At 42.7% G+C, this 19,265-nt stretch overlaps 1 protein-coding gene across 6 annotated transcripts in view; it reads right to left on the bottom strand.

The window, feature by feature from the left end:
* GARRE1 (granule associated Rac and RHOG effector 1) overlaps window positions 1–19,265 on the bottom strand; it is a 58,545-nt gene that overhangs the window by 13,094 nt on the left and 26,186 nt on the right. For all 6 annotated transcript variants that reach the window (XM_066194930.1, XM_066194935.1, XM_066194932.1 and 3 more), the window contains 7 exons: window positions 16,637–17,967; window positions 9,151–9,357; window positions 6,672–6,812; window positions 6,296–6,391; window positions 5,997–6,158; window positions 4,914–5,072; window positions 521–618 (listed from right to left, as the gene is read on the bottom strand). In XM_066194930.1, the coding sequence (XP_066051027.1) occupies window positions 521–618; window positions 4,914–5,072; window positions 5,997–6,158; window positions 6,296–6,391; window positions 6,672–6,812; window positions 9,151–9,357; window positions 16,637–17,131 (1,358 nt within the window). In that variant the 5' untranslated portion in view covers window positions 17,132–17,967. The remainder of the gene's footprint in view (window positions 1–520; window positions 619–4,913; window positions 5,073–5,996; window positions 6,159–6,295; window positions 6,392–6,671; window positions 6,813–9,150; window positions 9,358–16,636; window positions 17,968–19,265) is intronic.

The raw sequence follows: 19,265 nt of genomic DNA on the forward strand, positions 1-19,265 counted from the left end.
TGCTGCCATTGCTTCCTGTTCCCACTGCTTTGAACGGGAAGAAATCCTCACCAAGTACACATCAACCATTCTTTGCTAGGCAGTCACCCAAACTAGGAAGAGCATCTCATGGGGCCCAGAGGTCCATGGCTCCCGACAGCACTTAAACAACAGCCCAGTGAAGAAAGAGCAAAGGCTCTCACATAACGCAGCCCATTCTCGGCCTTCCTGGGCTACAGCTGGGACCTGCCTGGGTGGAGCCTAACAGGAGTACTGGTAGATTGTTAGTTTTGCAACCTTCTCTTTTATCATCAAGTTTTTACATTTTCAAGTCTCGGTGCCCCAGCACTGCCTCTCTTGCCTTGCCTCCTACAGAGGCAGCTGAAGTACAGCCCATCAGGAACGGAGGCGTTCAACCAGTCCAGACAGAGGAACTTAAGGAAGCTGCACCATAACTGTGTACATTCTCTCTTCCATTTGTACTGCAACAATGTTCCCCATATATTTCAGTCACAATCTGCAACACAGTATTTTTATTTACCAAGTTGATGGAACTTGCACCACAATTCTTGATCCTTCTAAACTTATCTGAGGAGCATAGGCTTCTTTATTTTCAATCTGTGCCGTGTCCACAACCACCTAGCAAATAGAATAAAAGGGAAAATATTTTAAGCACTAGTTGTTTTATCACCCCCAGAGTTAAACTAATAATCTCACCTCCCAGTCATGCTACAGGTATAAAAAAAATCCCAAATAAAACCAAACCAAGCCACAAAATCATTGTAAATTTATTTCTATTTTAATATAAAATTAGTTTAGTACAGAAACCTGTATTTTAGTTCTTCTCAGTTACATCCTGTAGTAATGCATCACTGTGTCCTTAGCAGCTGCTCTAGCTCCCTGCTGGTAGTTCTCAGTGGCCCCACACAACAGCCCTTATTTTTGAGAAGTTTAGCACAGTTACTACTTTAAGAGCTCCCAAACACCTACTCAGCAAAACGTTTTAAATAATATAACTGTAGTGCATGGTGTGATATAGACAAGTAAGATTCAGCCAGAAACCCTTCACAATTCCTAACATACACCTCCCACTTTTAAGGCTATAAAATTCCACACCAATATTTCTCTATTCTACCTAATGAAACTCCACTACTATTAATTCCAGATTAAAGGAAGAGAAGAAAAGTGACTGTTTAGTTTGTTGGACTCTGAGACATCATGAAGACATATGGAAGAAAGTCTTGAAAATCAACCCTGTGTCATGAACCTCTCTTTTTAGACAACGGAAAAGGAATGGATTCACTTCAGCTCCATTTAACCTTAAATTTAGTGATGCTAAGTTCCATATTTGGTTCGTGCTTTCTGTTGTTGTCCGGTCTGCGTGGGTTGGCCTTTTTGATCATTTCCATAATTTCCTATTTTGGTCATGCTGAAACAGCAGCTTTTTGGCAGCAGTCAGCAGTTCTTGCTTCAGTGACTAGCAGATTAGCTGTACCATTTATCCTTGAAATGGCAAAAGTCCTCTGGTATAAATAAGCCTCAAGGGACATTATTGACTTTGTTGCCATCACCTAACCTACGGTGGTCCTGTTTCCAACTGGTTGTCTGTTACTGGTTATGAAAAAATGCGGAACATAGTGCTGAGTTTCTCCTCTCTCACTTTTCACAAAACCATCAAATAATACTTGAAAATAATTATTTCCCACTTTCCAAATATTTTAGCTCAAGGCCTTCTTTTTCTTTCAGTTGACTCTAAGCATTTGCCCAGGTTCATTCAGTTCTAAACATGTCTAAGCATGGTGACAAAAGGCCACACTATCATCCACCCATGAAAATACCTCTCGTTTAGTAACAGGGCAATTCCAGTACTCTTTTCTTGGTGTTTGTACATTTCCATTTTATTGAAGTTGGTAATCTACAATTCATTCCTATTGCATTTGTAACTGTAATAAGGAGAAATGAACTCAGGAGTGATTGTTCTCAACTCCCAAGAAAAATACAGTCTGCACCTCAGACAAAGTCAGAGGTGAAACTCTTGTGCAGACCTGGGTCAGGTTCTGGTTGTGGTGCATGGTTGGTGCCCATGGTCCAGGCTTTATTGGGATGTTCCTCCCCAAGGACAAACCTCCATTTCTTCCCTTTGCAAAAAGCCTTACATTTCTCAGCATCTGTCAGAATCAGGACATCTGGGATTTAAACTTTACTAGGGGATTTAGTGCTCCTGTAATGCATGTTGGTGTTTGCTATGGAAAGATCTACTAGTACACAAAAAAAAGAAAAAAAAAGTTTTATCTGTTAACCTCTTTACATGGTGTCAATCTCTTTACATGGGATCAATTGAAAGTTTTATTTCCTCTCATCCTCTGAATGTATGTTATTTTTATTAAAACAAGCAAACTAAGTCACAAGTCATTGTGCTTTCCACACTTAAGTAGCTTCTTAAAAGGCACATGGCAAAATAGCTTAAAAACACCGAGACTGTCAAGTAATGCTTTTTCGAATTTAAGATTAGGATCCACATTTAAGATACAGATCCACACACAATTCTGAATGAATGCAGACAGCCTACTATCTAAAAACAGTTACGCCAAAGCCTGCGTAATGCTGTGCCATGATTCACTTATCTGCCTTCTTCACAAAATAAACTTAAAATAAACACATCCTCCCTCCCCGCCTGGTGGTGCTTAGAGAACAGCTTCCTGTACCTCAGACATCCATTGTTCTTGTTTTACAGGTGCTTCCTCTCTCCCTTCTACCCAAAGAACTCTTTAAAGACCCAAATTACAATTTCTTGTCACTGCACGAAGCTACATAGAAGCATAATTGAATGTTGTGAAAAACAATGGCACACAGTTTATAAAGAAAAACCTCAACCCTCATATCCCCCTAAACTGTGACAAATCAAAGTGAGAACGAAGGAGAGCAGGCTTGCAGGTCTTCTGTCATGTGCACAGCTCATTATGTGTCTTTGAAGGGTGAAGCCTGCTACCTTCAGAACCTGATGTTCATGCAGAAATCTTTGGAGACATTCAGGATTCAACACAAGTAAAACTCTATAGCTCAGCAGTGTCATTTGGGAGAATGTGTATGTTTTATGCTGACACTCTCCAAAAGCGATGACAAACTTGAACAATGTCAGTGCTTCAATTACCAGCAGGTCTAACTCGTTCTGTCTAGACTGGGGGACACCAGATTTCCAGATTCCTGAGTTCAAATGTGCCTCCTGCCACTCCTCAAACCTCCTCGGGGCAGGACTTGGGTGTGCACAACACTGAAACCCCCTGGAAAGGAAATGGTGGAAGGTGCAGCATCCTCCCAGGCACTCCTCATCCAGACACTCAGGAGCCACAAACGGCTCCTGGATTACAGCACACTCCCATAGGGCTGCTGAGAAACTCCTTCCTCCTCAGCCTCATTTCCTGGACCTCGCTGCTGACTCCCAGCATCCTACCACAACACTGTGGCAGCTGAAGACACAATCCCATTTAACCATATCCAGTCCTCCTCGTATTTATTAAGATTTAAAACGTTTTCCTTCAAAACACCTAAGTAGAAATTTGATAAATCCTACTATTCCACAATTTCTCTGTCCCTGCAAAGACACCACCTTCTTATGCCTCCCTGTGAAACTTTTCAGACAAAGCAGTACCACCTCCTACCTTTCAATCCCTGTATCTCAGTGAGGTAAGGACTGACAGCAAGTGCACTGCTGTTACAACAGTGATGGTCTGCACCTCTGATTTTAGGCTGCCATTATATGAATAGTCAGCTGAATTCCAGTATAATTTCAACCTACTTCTCTAGCAGGTATTTAATATTAAGGGAATATCTAAGATCAGATATCTAATATCAAAGGGATGCTAAAGTGGAAATATCTGGCGAATTCATCATCTCCAATTTATCATTCAACATTACTGGAGAACCTTTTAACAGTACCAAAAGCACATGGTTTAATTTGCTAGGTTGGAAGGTCTAGGTCACCTAACCAGCTGTGTGATTTATCTGAAGAACAGATTTACAAAACATGCAGCTATTTGGGTCCTTTAATCACAAATTAATTACGAAGCCCTGATGGTCTCTCATCACCTTGAACAAGGAATCAGCAATGAATCAGCAAGAAGCATTGAACTCACTGTAGATTAAAGACAATTCAAAGAATACTTGACAAAACCATCACAGGCTAGAGTGCACCTTTATCCTTGCATTTCTTTCCTGTGCTGAAAGTGCAGCCTTTTCCCCTACTCACAGTAGTCCAGAAAACCTACGCGTCATGCACAAACACTTCACTAAGTGCAGAGATTGCAGTAAATAGTCATAGGAGCACAAATGCATTTTCTTATCAGAGTATGTTCCAAACATCTGGTTTTGTCAGCTGCTTAGATACTCTAAATTCCACTGGTTTTCTTCCTCTCAAGAACACCTATGTCTACAGCAAGGCATTTAATTGTTCTGTCTTCTGCTGGAGATGTCAGGCAGCATTATTTGGTGCAGAGACTTGCTGGTTTATGCCGGGCAGGAAACTCAGCTTCCAATCAAAGCAGAGAGGAAATGAAAAAAATGGCAGGTTTCCAAGCTAATCTCAGAGAGGGGTAGATGTGTGTTTGTGTCTGTTTAGGTTTTTTTAACATTGTCATCTATAGATTTGAAAATACTTCTGTTTCTCTATGAAGTAGAAATTTCTTGCGTCCTCTCTTGAAGCGGAGACCAGGAAGCACCTGGTGCATTCTTCTGTTCCTGTCAACTACAGACACCACCTACAGACTCCCATTCTACAAGGACACATTTTGCCCAGAAATCAACTTAACTGCAGCACTAAAAACAGAGTAAGACAGAGTAAGACATTGGAAATTAATTTCTAAACTCCAAAATATCTAGTTTCTCTTCAGGGCGTTTACATAACCTTTGTTTTCCTAAGACTGTGGGTAGTCACCTACCAGTCCAGCCTGGCCAAACAACAGCTGCACAGCAGTTTTGCAGGCTCCTCTCCACGTGGAAGGGCAGACCTGGTTCAGTACTTCAGTCACGGGAGAGTCGTCGCGGGGTGTGAGTCCATTATGGCATCCGGCTTCCTTGATCAACTGCAGCATTGTGTGCTGGAAAAATAATAAACACTCTGTCCTACCCAACACATGAGCCACAAATGCTACCACCAATGCTTCCAGACTGTCATTGTTCTACATGCTTTTCGAACAGCTATAATGTCTGCAACCTCTGAACAGTCTTATATAACTAGGAGAGTTCCACTGCAGAACAGAAAGACAGAAGATTGTCTCTGCTGTTTGGAACACAATACTGCTCCAAAGTCATAAGCAGCATTTCTGCTTATATTCTTGCAAACCAGTCAAAATCAAAACTACAGAAAGCACTGCAAAAAACAACAGAAAAGCATCATTTTGAGCAACTTATTATTGCAACTCTTTCAGGAGCAAGGAACTGGGTTTATTTAAAAAAAAAGTGGAAGTGCTGATTAAAATTGCCCAAATTACTTCTGAATAGATATATTTTCCATTTGTTTATACTGAAACTACAATTAACTTCTCCATAATTTAAAACTCTTTTTAAAAACTCTTTCAAACAATTTATTACAGTTTGGAAGGTGACATCAAAAGGAGCTCTGTTACAAAGCATTTTTTTCAAGTACCTCCCTTAGCACCAGGCTGGGCTGACTTATGTGGGCACGTAAGAAGATGAAGGCTCTGACATGCATCACCTGGCTGAGGAATCTTTAAGGGCTCACTTTCCTCTGTACTTCTTCATACCTAACACATCTATTTTCAAAATTCTCCATGCCTGTGCTTCTCTCAGATTGGATCAAAATTGCTCAGGTGGTCAAAATGTTATCAGAAACATGGCTACAACGTTATCAACATCGTGTTTCCACAGGAAGCCAGGCTGGAAAAAACACTTCTAAACACAGGTTTAGCATGGAACTTCTATTACTACTGTTCTCTACATTTTAATTTATTCTACTCTATCTCCCCCCATCTTTACTTCTGTGGTTAATTAGGAGATAGTACCGTTTTCAGCTTCAGGTTTTCTGCTGCAGACTCATTGAAGGAGATTCCTTTCAGAAAATGGGATCCGATCTGGACAGGGACAGTGGGCAGCTCACACTGAATGGGCTGAGGTGGAGTCTGTCTCCTTCCTGTTTGCTGGGCTTCAGCTTCACTGCAACAGCCCTGAAGTACAGGGGAACAGATCAAACAAGACACAAATACACTAGAAAATCCTAATATGGGGCCAAATGTTTGTGTATTTCAAGGACCCATTTTCAAGGTGAGGAGGGATGAAAGAGGTCACGTTTAGCAGATCCTACCTGAAGACTTGCTTCAATTGCTTTTGGGTTCAAGTGGAAGCCAGCCTTCATTGCATATTCACAATGACCCAAGCTCTCCAGAGCCACTTTGTAAGCCTGACATTAAACAAAAAGTTGAGATAGCACAGCTGTATCAGCAAGGAAGCAAGCACACAGTCACTGTGTCTGGGTACAGACAGGGATTGGTACAAGGATTTGCCCCATTCAGTTCTATGCCATACACGCATTTATCATGAAAGATTCCAAAGCTGTTATTCCCAAATACCTCTGAGCTCTGTGGCACACAATTCTGCAGGAACACACTCCTTCCCTATTTCACTCCTTGACCCACTGACTGTACTACATGCACATGAAAGCAGCAGACTTGAAAAACCACCTGCAAAGCACTGTCAATTTTCATGTTTAGCTCTTTGAGTTGATGTTCAGGGATGGCCACACTCTGTGAGCAGAAAAGTTGCTGAACTTCAATTCCTGCCAAACATCCATCACAGCCTCTTTCTCGCAGTCGAGATGTGGCCTGGAATGTAAAATAAAAATCCAGGGTGAGGAGGGTCAGCATTAAACCAGGTCAGACTTAATTAAATTTCAGAAAAGAAGAAAAAAGCCCACAGACTTTAAAACCTTCTACAGGAGATGAGAAGCAGCACGTGGGGGAAAGGACCTGGAGGAGACTTTATTATAACTTACTCAACTTCTAGTGCTGCTTTGGCAGCAGAACTCTGACGTAACCTGGGCAGCACATGGGTGTTGGCCAGTACTTGGGCCCAGCATTGTTTGCTGTTACTATTTCAGCTCCCTCTCAGGACCAGGGATCCTGTTGCACAGACCACACCACGGCTGTGGTTACCTGAGGACGGACTCACAACTCCAACGTAAACAGAAAATATGTTACATCACGTGTACAAGCACTCCCGTGCTCACAGGATGATACATTTCGTGAAGTTACGGGTGATTACCGTGGTGCAATTGGAGAGGAGCCACACAATGCTAAGATCAACTTAGCACAGCAAGAAAATAGCTTTGTGTAATACGATTTTGAAAAACAAGAAATAAGCCAAATATCTGCTTTGAGCTGTAAAATCCTACATCACTGAGCAGGGTAAAGCAAATAGATGTGAGTTTGTTTTCCAGTCTAGGAAGGAGTCTTGATGTAAAGCAGGATGTCCCAACTGAGGGTTCTGCTACTACAGCCAGGGGACAGACATGGGCTCACCCCATGTACAGAATTACTGCATTTCCCAAAGTAAATCTCAAAGAGCAAAACCAGTTTTGAGCTACTGACAAAGTATCACCTTAAACTTCACTCTGAAGCAGCAGTGTGCTCCTGCCAGAGAGGCTGATCCTCCAGGAAAACAATGGATTGCCTTCCACTCCAAAGTAAAAACTGGCACAGACTTCAGTATTTCAAATCCCCCTTCTATCAGAATTATTTATATTAATATATCTACAATTATGAGAGAGAGATTTTATTTATTTAGAAACCACATATTTTTCTTATGCTATCCTAATACCCCACACAAATACTCCGAATCCATTATTTCAGTCAATCATAAAAAAGTGAGAAGTTTCTTCTATTGTGATTTTGGAACTATGGAGAATCTGTATTTTATCTCTCTCTTCCCCACGTATGTTTAATACAGGATTTGATTAGTATAAAACTTGTATAAAACTACTTTGAAATACAGGTTTTGCATTTCTGAAAAACAGAAATAGGTGAAGTGGGTTGCTCAAAAGGTAAAAGTTAAGGTCGTCGATTCTGTGAAGTCAAATTTAATTTTAACCACAGTTTAAACAAATTTTGATAGCAATTGCAGGGCATTTCTAGAAATTGTAGTAGTTTTAAGAAGCTAAGTATATTACACATGAAAATTAACTACTTTTATGCCAAAGAAGTACAGCTATACCAGGATCAGACCTGTTACAATTATCTGTCATACACCTAAAGCACTCCCAAATCCCCATTTTATCCAATGAAATAGATTTATGCTGCAGTAAAAATCACACATAATCCCTCAGCATGCATGTAGCTCATCTGTACCTTGCAGATGTTAGTCATAAATGGAGACCTTGACAAGATTTCCAGTCAGGATGACTAACAAGCCATGTGAGCCAAATGAGACTGGCAAAAGTACATGCTCCAAGACATCTGCATTTAGGGAAAACATACACTCTGCGTCTGAATCCAGTCTGATCTATCGGCCTCCAGACTTCAATAGTGCCAGGGAAAGCAGAAAACCTCATAAAACTGAACATTTTTATAAAGTACTGGTTTGGCTGGCAAAGTAAGGATTCCACAGGTGACAGGTGTTTGGGAAAGTACACGTCCAGAGAGTGGCACGTTTAAGTAACATGGGTCACACTCCAACAATGGATGGATCAAGCAACATCAAGCTTAACAGCATGAAGACAACAGTTTTAAACACTACCACAAAGATTTAAAAGTATAGAACGGAATTTGTGCTCAAAATTTGAGAGAAATAGCCATTATCTAGATTATTTTTCATCAAGATTCTTCTCAGTTTTCACAAAGCCTCATTGAGGTTTTTATTTTTAATTCCCTCTGTCTGCCCTTTTTGAACACTGGTAATTTGAACACTAATAACAAAAATCTGTTTGCACTGCTTGTGTGCTCCTTGTGTACAACCCTATTGCAAAGGAAACTTCACAGAGGGCAAAGACACTGCAATCATCACGTGAGGAAAATGGGTTTTAGTGTCTGAAAACCAACTGTGCCATGCTCCCCCCTTCAAATTCAGCACGTCTTTAAAATCAGGTTGTTTTCCTCCTTTGTTAGGACACCCAGGCTGACTTTAGGTTTCCCTAAATCTACTGTGCTTACAGCAAGACCTCCATACCTCTGCTGCTCCTCTCCATGATCTTATTGCATCTTCCAGCTCATTTGTGGGGCTTATATTTGAGGCTCCAGTCCCACTAACGTTCTTCCTCTCCTGAGCTACAGCTTCAGCAAAGCAGGAGTGTGCCACTGGCTGGACTTTCTGCAAAGCTTGTGACAGGAATTGGAAGTGGACCTGCATCACTGTCAAGAAACATCGCCCAAGTACCTGTGGGAGACAAACAAACCAGTTTTAAGCACAAAGAAGAGCTCATGGAAGTTTCCCTTCTTCCTTTTTGTTTGGGGTAAGGAACTATGTTAAGCTCTGATCTTTTTTTAATTAAAATAACGCTTCAGATCGTAAGTAAGATATGATATTTAACCGTTTACTTTGAGTAAGTGATCATTAGTTTCTATGAATGAAAGGGACACGAGACTAATTCTGAGTCAGTTTTAGTTCCGTACTCAAGTTCTGATCACTTGACAAATGAAAAGCAAGCTCAGTTCCTTGGCAAAAATCAAGAACAAAAATGGGAGTAGCACATTATCACAAGGACCAAGTCAACACCGAAACCCACCTGCACAAAGACCTGGCTGAATTTCTGATAAAAACCCAAAACAGCAACAGCAAAACATGAACCATTTTAAAACATTGACATAAAATGTAGCAGTTGTCCCAGCAGTTCACCCTGCAGGCAGTGTGGGACCGGGCATCAGCAGCCCTTTGCCCCATGACCCCAGACACAGAGGGCAAAGCTGAGCCTGGCGCTGTGTGACAGAAGGGCCTCTGGAATACTGCGCTGCAGTGGGCTGAGGGCAGGAGATGCCACATCCCCCCACGGGCCTGTCCCCCAGCTGTGCCCGAAGACCATGAGCACTGCAAAGCTGCTGGGCCAGAGCGCTCCGGTGCCACCACCCAGGGAACTCTCCATCTGCCTCCCTGGGCACGAAAAACTGACAACCAAGTGTAAAACTAGAGAGCTGCAGAGAAAGGATTTGCCAAATCATTGTAGAAAGTATTTAAAAACTATTTAAAGTGTTTCTTTCATGGAGTTTATCACACAAAGCGCTTTAAAATGTGTATTTGACTTTGATTTATTAAAAAAGGCTCAACTTGAATTCCATTTTAGGAATAATTCATAAAATACACAGATAATGTACAAAGCCATCATGCCTTGGAGCCATTAAATCATCTGCCTTATTTCCAGCTACATTCTTCTGGAATAAAACTATCCAGACACAATGCATCTTCCTGGCAGGACTCTCCAGTCACAGGAACAGTTATATGCATCCACTATCTACTTCAGAAGAACCAGTGGTGGCAGTGCTTTTTTCCACTGCATCCAGACTTCTTCTGACATTCCTTTCTGGTTCAATCACTTCCCTTCTTTGTACAAGGCATAAAATTAAACATTTTTGGTACTTTGACTGACCTCTGAAAGTGGAGCTTGCCTTATTAAAAAAAAACAGTCAGCAAATGATAAAATGAAGAAAACTCCAACCTTCCTGGGTATGAGATTAGAAAGATTTATAAGAAAACTGCAGGAAGGCAAGTGGTGATCTGAATTATTTCTGTGTAGGAAGAATGCAGTTCTCAGGGGAACATGAAACTAGTGCTCATTAGGAATTTCAAGCTGATTAAATTTCAAAGAATATTTAAGGTACAAAGGTTGAAGTTTCCCCAGCCTGGGAATAACGCTCAAAATAAACAAATGATTTAGGTCTTAAGTGGCAGCACACAACATTCCTACTATAACTTAAAATGTTAAACACTGGATAAATAGTAACATCTGCTTTACTGAACTTCTATTTTGTTTGAAAAAAATCCATTTCAGCCTTCCTCCAAAATGGGTAAGGATGGTTGAAACTGTCTCACTATCAAAATGGTGGAGGATTTTTGCACTGTTAAACACTCCCTTTGGATGGATGGCAGATGCCAAACTCACTCTACAGCTTTAAAGAGCTCACTTGGTCAGATCTCCTGCCAAAGAGCCCAAACTTTCCCTTATCCATGGGGAAGGCAGTGACCTCCCCCAGGCAGGGCTGGGCACTGCCCCCTGTGCAGAGCAGCACAGGGAACCTCTGCTGCACATCCCTGCAACAGCACATCAGCACATGGACGCGGTTTTCCACAGTCAGAGACACCGCCATGTCTTTTTCAGGATTATTTTCCCTATTTTCCCATGCAGAAGTGTGTGACTCCTCCTTCAGACCACAATAAACACAAACCCTACCAACGATGCAGGAATCAAAGCTGAATTGGAACCACCTCAGGGATCAACCAGCGAGATTTCCTTGGGAGTGCTGATGTTTTCTCAATTTCTTAGATTCATTTCTATTGCATAAACAATGAGGTCTTCAGCTGCCAAACTTTTTGTCCCACGGAACACAGCTCCATCACCCTGATTTCCCTGACCTTTACCAGGCAGGGTAGCTGTTTGTCTCAGCAGAGCCTCACCTGAAGGAATCTCTCTTTTCCTGCTAAAGGCAGCTGGAAGCAATGGGACTTTTGGTTCCCTACCAATAAGAGCACCAGATGTGATGCAGTGTTAGGTTACTCTGTCCCACTTTATCCTCCTAATCACACAATCAACTTTGGAATATTCCACTGGACAAAGTGCACACAAAATTGCCAGTTTTCTGTGCTAAACAGGGATGCCATACAAATTCTCCGGCAAGAAAATCTTGCACAACAGATTCCTTAAAAAAGAATACTACCAGTAATAATGTCAGTCTTCCACACTTCATACAAACACTGACTTGCAGTTCTCTAAGTACCATTTTATGTAGTAGAACTGTCTTCTTTTTTTCCTTTTGGTGTTTTGTTTTTTGTGGGTTTTTTTGCTATTTCCTTAAACAAGCAGAATGCTCAAAAAGCCAAACACTACAACAGAATTATTCTGTGGTTTCCCATAACAGCATCCTTGGTGGCACAGCCTGGCTGCCACTGAGCTGGTGTGCCCCATTATGAGCCAACAACCTTCTGCACATTACCAGAAGTGGGCAGAATATTATTCATTTTTACTACAAAGCAATTCCCTGCAGTTCAAAGGAGTGATTTCATGAACAGAACACCTCCAAAGGAAGACTCAGTCCTGCCCATGGGCTGGAATCACCTGCAGGCTGAACTAGATCCCAGCAGAAGCTGCAAGACTCAAGAAACCCAACAGACTCATTTCTTCCAGCAGTGACCCTAAAAGCTACTCATGACAATCTGATCCTGACAGCTACAGAAGTGGTCACGATCATCTTGGCAGAAAAACAATTTGGTGTGAAGCATTTTAAAAATAAAAGGCAGCAAATAAAATGTGAAGCAAAATATTTTTTTTGCTACTAACAGTTCCTCAACTCAGAAGAGTCTGGAGCCAATCTCTGAAAATCCTAGCAAAGAATAATTTCAAAAATAGTTAAACCGAGCTTCACAACGTTTGCGGAGGAAAGCCAACACTTACTATTTACTCAGACATTTTTGTCTCACAAGATTCATGTTGAAAAAAATCTTAGGCTATTTTATACACATAAAAGCCAAAAATGATCTCCATTTCATACAAAACAGAACACCCAAGAATATATTTGGTGCCCATCCGTGCTTCCCTTTTGTACAGGAAGGCAACATGGACATTCATTACTACCACGTCTAAGACAATACACAAACCCTGTGTGACTAAAAGTCATTCTTTATATTCTGCAGCACTGAGGCTTCTGCAAAGCTTCACAAGAGATGGGGAAATATACTTACTTTTACCAGTTTTACTCCTTCCTACAGATTTGCTTTAATGCTTTTATTAACAGAAGTACAGAGTTACTGCATTCCCCCAGCTGACAGATATGGAAAACACCCTCTCATTTATTCTGGTTTCCAAGCTGTTCCTCACTCATGCAGGCACAGAATACTCAAGAATTCAAAGGTGTTTGAAAGGGGAAAAGAAAAGGAAGAAAATAAAAATCAGCATTTGCATTTCTGAAATTAAGAAGCCTTGGGAAACTCCATCTGTCACCACACTTTGATCAAGAGAAGTCACCTTCTTACACAGCCTGGCAGACAGCTCTGAACTAGCAAGCTTTGTTCTAAGTAACAATAAATAAATTAAAAACCTCATCCCGCGGTGCTACAGTCCAGGTTGCACAACAGTTTTCAGTCCAAATTCAAGTCAGGTACGTTCACCAAAACTTTAGTTTTCTTGACATTGCCTTCCCTGGAGGCAGAGCCCACTGCAGCGGATAAAGACGCGTGGCACCTCAGAAAAGCCACAGCTCTCTGCTTGATTCCTGAAGCCAAACCTGCTCTGCTTGGACTGCTCATTCCTTCCAAAAACTACAGCCTATGTTAAGCAGGTTTAGGAAAACTGCATTTTCCTTAGCTGGGCTCGCACACACAAAGTCTCGTTCTCATGTCCTTCTCATGAAGTTGGGGTTCTGCCCCACTGCAGCCTGAATTACAGCTCACCCCGCACTGCCTCTGTAACCCCAGCCGCCAAGAGCAAAGAGCCTCTGCAGAGCCACTCAGAGCACTGCTGAGCTGCCACTCGGGGGTTTCACCATCTCCAAATCCTCTCTCAGAGCCGGCAGTCCTTTCAGTCACCCACCGGAGAAGCTGACAAAGCAACTTCAGATATACCTGTACCCCCCTCCTGGGATTTCCAGGGGAACAATTGTGCAGCCTCACACTCTTCCCCCGTCACTTCCCTGTTCAGTAAACTCTGATGAAGTCAGGCAAGCCCTTTATGTTTTTTTGCTTACATTGTGAGTTTTTTAATCCTGCTGGCAGTTTTATGAAATGCTAACTTCTCTATCCACCAGGGGGAAAAGAAGCAAACCACTTTTTAAATAGATATTTCGGCATCAACAGCTCAGTCTTCAAAGCCCAGAAAAGCACAATGGGAGAGGATCTCTCCAGGTCACCCTTCTGTCCCTAGCAAGGAGCAATTTCTCCGAGGTCAGTTTTGCCAGATGCAGGTTTAACCTGTTCTGTAAGCTCTGCTCCCTGCTCCCTACCCTTTGGAGGGACCCGCATCAGTGCTCCACTAACATTCCAAAGGATTTCCACAGCACCTAATGAGAATCTTTCCTTCTGAAATTTAAGTTCCTTGCTCCACCTTCCATGGACATGAAGAACAGACACTGACATGTTCTGGCAGCTTCTCACATACCTGAGCAATTCTGATTTTCCTTCTCAGCCTCCTCCTCTGTAAAGTCCATCTTTTCAATTTGTCCTCTGATGTCCTATTCCCTGGATGTCTGACTACTCTTGCTACTCTCCTCTGCTGCCTCTCCAGCTGCTCCCTATTTCTCCACGTGCACCAGCAGTGCTGTGCATGTGCACTGCCGTGTTTAAGGCCATAATAACCAGTGAAGAGTTGAGCGCTCAGTTCACGGTTCTTGCAGGTTAGGGTTGTGTTAAATACGTGGTAACTGTCTCTCTGCACAACAGCAACAGCACTGGTTTTCTATTTCCAACCGCACAACACCGACTCTTACCCAACACACGACTCCCACAAGCCCGAGGATGGTTCTCCAGAACTGCTGCCCAGTGGGCTCCACTCCAGAGGCTGAAAAAGTCTATTTAAATATTGCAACATTCAGCTTTCCCCACTGAATTCACTCCCTCCCAACTGGAAAACTCATTTGTTCAAGATTATTTTTAGTTCAGCAGGTCTCCCAGCATACTTATATCCTGTGCTTTCAAGTCACCTAAAAACAAATATATTCCTGTACTGGCCTCTGCCAACAGTGAGCAGCTGCTGCTCCCTGGGCACAACCAGCCAACCCCTCTGCCTGCAGAATCCATCATCTACCCCACAGGACACCACAGCCCTGACTGACCCACAGAACCACCACGTGAGTCGCTGTCAAATCCCTACTCTCTGCTGCTGCTTAAGCCAAAGCACAACACAACACTTGTCTCGTTATACAGAAGTCCCCACAAAACTCGCATACAGACATTTTTCAAAGCCGTGTGCAAGATGCAGTTTTAATTAAGAAAAAGATACCAGAAAAGTACGATGACAAGTGGTGGGACAGCCCAAGAGGTGCAGGAGGAAAGCACAGAAGCAGCTGTTCTGCTGCACTCTCCACGCACTCGCCCCCAGCACGGAGCTGCCTGGGCAGGGCAGGGAGCACTGCAGCTGCACAGGAGCCCTGAACAAGGGCTGGGGCTGGCCAGGTAAAGCTGGGACCAAAGCAGGTTTCTCTGCCTTTGGGCTGGCAGGACCTGCACCCTTCTGCTGCTCAGCTCCAGCAACCCCCCTCTGCACAGTATCAGGGGCAGGGCAGAACCAGCACCCACTCCTGCCTGTCCGTGTGACAAAAGCCCTTCTACAGGTGGCTCCAACACTTGGAAAGCCAGCGTTTCCAAGCACACAAAACCCCCTAGAAGACTAGTGCTTTTTGCTTTTTTTAATTCAAGGAGTCTTTCAGCACATCTATTATAAAGATCAATTAATCACATAAACTCACTTTTTTATATGCATTGCTATAGCTTTACCGAAAGAGCGATGTTATTGGATTGTCTTTAAAATTATCAGCCTACAGAAGACATTTATGGCAAATATAGAGCCCATCTTACTTCATTCTATATCGAGTATACAACACTGAGAACTGTAGTACAAATGCAGGGAGAGCTGTGACTGACAAATTGCATCCTCCTTAACAACTCCATCTGGAAGTGGTGCAGTTAGAGAAAGCAGAAAATGCCTGACAGGCACAAACGTTCACTCTTACAAAGTTACCTGAAATCTAAATGAAAACCAAGGGAACTTAAGAGTAAGTTTTCCATTCAGGATGTAGTTCTGAAGGAACAACTCTGCAAAGACTGCTGCAAAGCGAAGAAATATGTCAAAACACAAGGAACTACTTAAAACTCCCGGGATTTATCTGTGACTATCACTTAACACTGCCAGCTACGTAACACATTTACTAGAGGAGGAATACCCAGACCTTCCCAGGCAGGCATGGTGGAAAGCTGGGGATCCTCTCTGAATCCTGATTCTTGGGGAAGTCATGACAACTTTTTGCAGCAATCATCTCTCATACAGTGTGTTATTTTCCTCTTACAACAGCTCCAAAAGACAAAAATGTTCTAAAGAGCGATAAAATATTATTCGTCAACTAATACGTAGTTTTACTGAAACACTGATGACAATATGCTACTCCCACGTGCTCAGGTTTCCTCTCAGAATGGATAACACCAAGGAAAGTGTAGGCGGATTTGGAATACCATGGCGTAACATTGCCAAAAACATTAGCTAACATAAAACAGAAAGTTGTTCAAAACTTTGTCTAGTTGGTTCTGCTACAGAAATACCTACTAAATACCTAATTTAACAACGATGGAGGTCAGATCCCAGGAATTACTTAACATTTTCTTAGTACATAAGAAATGAAGAGTTTCTTTTTCCACCAGCATTACCCACAAATACACAGCAAGGCGGAGAAAACTTTGGGTGTAGAAGGGATTTTGAGGAGAAAGAATGATACAAATTCACATGCAAAACTCCAAGGCACCTTACCTCAATGTCCTGGAGGCTGAACTCCTTTTGATCTTTGAAGTTTGCAGCTCCTGCACTCAGTTCCATCAGCATTTTTGCTATTTCTGGTTTTATTGCTGCGGTGAGTCGGCTGGCCGCTTCCATGACATGTTCCTGCACGTCTTTCAGTTGCATAGCTGCCTTAGAGTAGTGCGAGTTCCTGAACACGCTGCTGAAAAGGTCCGTGAGGAAAGTGCTCGTACGGCAAAAGACGTTGAGCGCATCCAGGTATTTGGAGATTCCCTGCTGGATGTCTGCGATGGGAGTCGTGTGGGAGGCGGGGTGGGAGCAGCCGCCCGCAGCAGCCGGGGACACCAGGGGGGTGCTGGGGGTGGCCGAGGCCAGCGGGGCACTCAGGGTCCTGCCCAGCTCGGGCATTTGATACTGCTGGTGTTGCTGCACTTTCTGCTTGGACCCGCCAAGCAAAAAGCGCCGCTTATAGTCCATTTTGCTTTCTTGTGCACTGCAGCAATACATAAGTGAGTGCTTGTCCAGAGAGTTCTTGAATTAACAATCACTCGTCAAATTCCTTCCTCGAGTATCTATGTACAGTAACAGTGCGGGACTGTGTACATAGGTTTCACAAAAGGCATTTCAGAAAGGCAAGTGTCTGTATAATCTGTATCAGCAGTGGGAACGGCAGCAGATTTGCTGACTCCGTGTTTTCAGTGTTCGGTGCAGCCCTGCTGCAGTTAGAAACTGTACTCAAACAGCAAGCCCAAGTATCTTAACAATGCTCTGTCTCTTGTGTGGTAACCCCTCCGCAGGCAGAAAAGCCAACTGGAGCAGAGAAGTGATCGCCTACAAGTTCTTCACGAGCATAACGTTGTCACTTGCTGTTACATCTACAAAAGTTCATCTCGTCAACGCAAATAATAGTTTTAGAAGCAATACCTTAATACAATTCTCCCATTAGTAGTATCAGGAAAAGTGGAGCGAAGCACCGATCAACAGCGATTATAAAAGCAGTGCAGAGGCTCTTTCCTTGAAAAAGCAAATCCTTATGTCAGCAGATCAAATATCTTCCAATGTCTTGACAGATCCAGTCTGCCAACTCAGTTTACTTGTAGTGTCTCTTCTTAATATCGGAGGGGGAAAATAAAATCTGGACTGTTTACAGAAGACTTTGCAAGTATAAGCTATTAAAAACTAGAGTGTTTGTTATTGCAAGCCTTCTTCCCCTTTCCCTGTTTGTTGAGGTAGTTGTTTCCGTTGTAACATTAAGAAGTGGTGCTTCCAGACTGCGTTTGCCCTCGATTGCAGACTCAGAACAAAAATGCACAAATGTATTTGTAAGGCCTCTAGGTCATTTCCTGTGAAGGGGAAAAAAAAGAGTTTAAACATTAGAGAACAATGAGAAGGTTTAAAAATTTAACTCCTGCAGCGTCCTGTTTCTCATTTCTGGGCACGCACTGCCAAGAACACCCAAGATCCAAAGGGAGAGAGCTGCCCTGACAGTTTAAAAAGCTCTTAGAAGACAGTGTCATCCTGTTGCTAAACTCAACACTGTTGAATATTTTCTTGCTAATTCTTTCATTCTAGACTGTCAAACTTAAGAGTCCGGTTTATCCCTAGGCAAGTCTTGCACAGTTAAGAACAGTGAAAGGTTATTACTGCAGAGCTCAAGGACAGTTAATCACATTTTCTAATCTCATCCTTTAAAATTAATTAAAGAATGAAATCAATTAAAACTTTTTGTCATGCACCATAATTTGTTGCAGAACCCTCCCATTCATTTTAACAGTTCACTAAGTCAACAGATACAGGTCCTTAATTATTTTTTTTTTTTTATACAACAACAGACAAATCTGCCTAATCCTACCTGGCATTCGCTGAGAAACACAACGTTCATGTCCCATTCCAGTGGGATGGGCAGGCACCATTTCTCACACGCAAGGTGGAACACGAGGCACAACTGCCTAAGAATCTGATTGCTCTAAATAACACCCTCAGCACACATCAGAGTAGGAAGGAAACACAACTCCCGTACTTCCCTGCTCCTGCTGGCAAACCCTGGTGCAGCTGGAGAGCCAAGGGCTCCCTGAAGGCACCTGCAGGAAGGTGAAGAGAGCTCAGCAGTGGGAAAGGTCCAGCATGGAGCACGAGGTGTTCAGTCCCAGACACTGATCAAACAGTGACAGGACGGTATCAGAAGGATACAATGCCTTCCATCAGTTTGCCCAGTCCTAGCTCCTGTCGCACTTCAGATCACTCTCCCCCCTCTCCTACACACACCCCACTTGACTCTATCAAACAAGGACATCCTTTTCCTCACTGCAGCAATTGCAATGTCCCCGGCACTTGGAAGAATAATCTGGGAACCCTTTCATTTAACAACAAACTGTTCCTTTAGCTATTATATTTGAGCAATGAAATCTGTAGTACTATTGTCAAAATGGTTGGGGAACAAAGATTTTATTTTCACTCAAAACTTCTAATTTCCATCTGTCTGAACACACACAATATTCATTCATTCCCATTTTGGCACATATGCAGGATACAAGCATCCCACAGATAAAGAAGGCAAGACATAGCAGGACAAAACACCCAGAGTTGTGCAGTCTCACTCCCACTAAAACACTAGGACACAAGTTTTTCAGAAGTCATTGCG

This window comes from Chamaea fasciata, unplaced genomic scaffold, assembly GCF_029207755.1.
Source record: "Chamaea fasciata isolate MVZ Bird 193981 ecotype frontalis unplaced genomic scaffold, bChaFas1.0.hap1 SCAF_12, whole genome shotgun sequence".
NCBI lineage: Eukaryota > Metazoa > Chordata > Aves > Passeriformes > Sylviidae > Chamaea > Chamaea fasciata.